The sequence below is a fragment of the Amphimedon queenslandica genome, unplaced genomic scaffold (genome assembly GCF_000090795.2).
Source record: "Amphimedon queenslandica unplaced genomic scaffold, v1.1 AMPQUscaffold_6080_Cont21958, whole genome shotgun sequence".
In the NCBI taxonomy this organism is placed as follows: Eukaryota; Metazoa; Porifera; class Demospongiae; order Haplosclerida; family Niphatidae; genus Amphimedon; species Amphimedon queenslandica.
The window spans coordinates 1-1,800 of NW_003553625.1; the positions used below are offsets into that span (position 1 = coordinate 1).

Below are 1,800 nucleotides of genomic sequence, written 5' to 3' on the forward strand. Positions count from 1 at the left end.
TCCTCGTATTCCTCCGTTCTCCTCTGGATACGTTCCTGTCTATGCCTCCTCTTGTTTCTTAGCTTCTTCATAAAGCTCTTGTGTCTTGCACTATGTTTTGTTTTACTCCTCCAGGTGCGACTGCTATCATACCTATCAGAGATACCATTTGCTTTCACTTCTGCTTGATATTCTCGCACCATTTTGGAGGTGTGGTTGAACATTAACCCCGCCTTGTTAATTAATTATCCAGTCCTAGCCACACCTACTTTTCATTTTGCCTTTCAGAATGGCTCAAGTTGTTGAGCTGCCCTTGTGCCCTGTCCGCCATGTCGTGGTGTATGCTGATAGAGCTGAAGTCACAAGAGAGATTAGCCTCAAAGACGTAGAGGCAGGAGAAAATGAAGTGACTCTTAACAACATATCAAAAGTCATTGACAAGTGAGTGAAAAATAGAAAAATATTTACTTTATGACTGCTACCACTGCTATAACTTGCTTTAATGGACTCTGTGTGTGTGTATTATTATTATTATTATTATTATTATTATTATTATTATTAGGGATTCTGTTCGTATTGATGGAACAGGGGCTGCATCAATAATGGAGGTATCATTTCAAGACATACCTGTCACTGAAGAGCAAGACAACCAATCTGAGCTGAAGGTGGATATTATACTGCAGCTCAATATTGCAGTTTTTAAATGCACACTAATCACTTATAGTACTACCCTCTTTATAAGGAGGTGACACTATGCCCATGAATTATTTAATACCATTGAGCACACCCAACTGTATGGATTACCTGTTAATTAGCTGGGTTCAGTAAAATGCTTTTGCAATCATGTTAAGTAGTTAATTCTTAGATGATAATTACTAATTACATTATTGTGTGTATACATCTATTCTTTTAATTATTTTTTCTCTCTCTCCTGTAGGAAGAAGTCCATCAGTTAGAAGAGGAATTGACAGAATTGGACAAAAAGTTCAACATTTCCACAAAAAGGAAAGACAGGCTGGAGGAGCAAACAGATCTCCTTGATAAGTACACAAACACTTTAGTCTCCTCTGGTAAAGGTGCTGGGCCAGTTGAGCTTGTCAGCAGAGACACAATAGGTATATTTAAAGAAGATCTTTTTGCTCCTCAATATTGTTTTTTAAAGAGATTAGAGTGTTATAGATGGTATTTTTGAGGATGATAAACTTTAAACTTTCTGCTATAACATAGTGGTTTACATTTAATATAGCTATGCAATATAGCCTTTTATAGTTTTAGTTACTCTATTATTATGAAGAATAACAAATTCAAGTGTTTTGTATTCACAGTGATTCATCCATTCATTATTCAGATAATGTCTTCTCTTTCATGGACACTTTTGAAAATGAGTCGATGGAGCTTATGACAAAGAAGACTGACAATGAAGAAGAGAGAAAGAAGTTGAGCAAAAGGAGAGAAGAGGTATCTGTTTAAATTCTACCTCTAATGATTCTTTAAATTAATACGGTTGGTAGGTGAAAAATAGACTCTCAAATTTGAAGCCAAAGATAAGGACAGATGAGAATGCTGTCATCAAGCAAACTGTCATTGGTATTATGCTAGCAGTTAAGGAAAGAGGAGACATTAAGCTACTGGTGAGAAGATTGATGAAAAGTACATGTACTTTTAGTTTTGGCATTTTCAATTATTGCAATTAAATAACTAACAATAATGATTCTGAGTACAAATTTTTGAGTTATGAACATTTGAAAATCATTAAAAATTTTTTTATCACACCTTTCTCTTCCCTATTGCCCAGGTATCCTATGTTGTTACCAATGCTCA

At 35.2% G+C, this 1,800-nt stretch overlaps 1 protein-coding gene across 1 annotated transcript; it reads left to right on the top strand.

Moving 5' to 3' along the window:
- Nucleotides 1–268: 268 nt before the first annotated feature.
- On the top strand, nucleotides 269–1,610 carry LOC105316022 (uncharacterized; the record flags this gene model as incomplete). The annotated part of the gene is made up of 5 exons (XM_011410810.1): nucleotides 269–420; nucleotides 542–644; nucleotides 917–1,094; nucleotides 1,328–1,437; nucleotides 1,491–1,610. Coding segments are annotated over exons 1-5 (663 nt in total), but the record flags the coding sequence as incomplete, so codon positions are not given.
- Nucleotides 1,611–1,800: the final 190 nt, after the last annotated feature.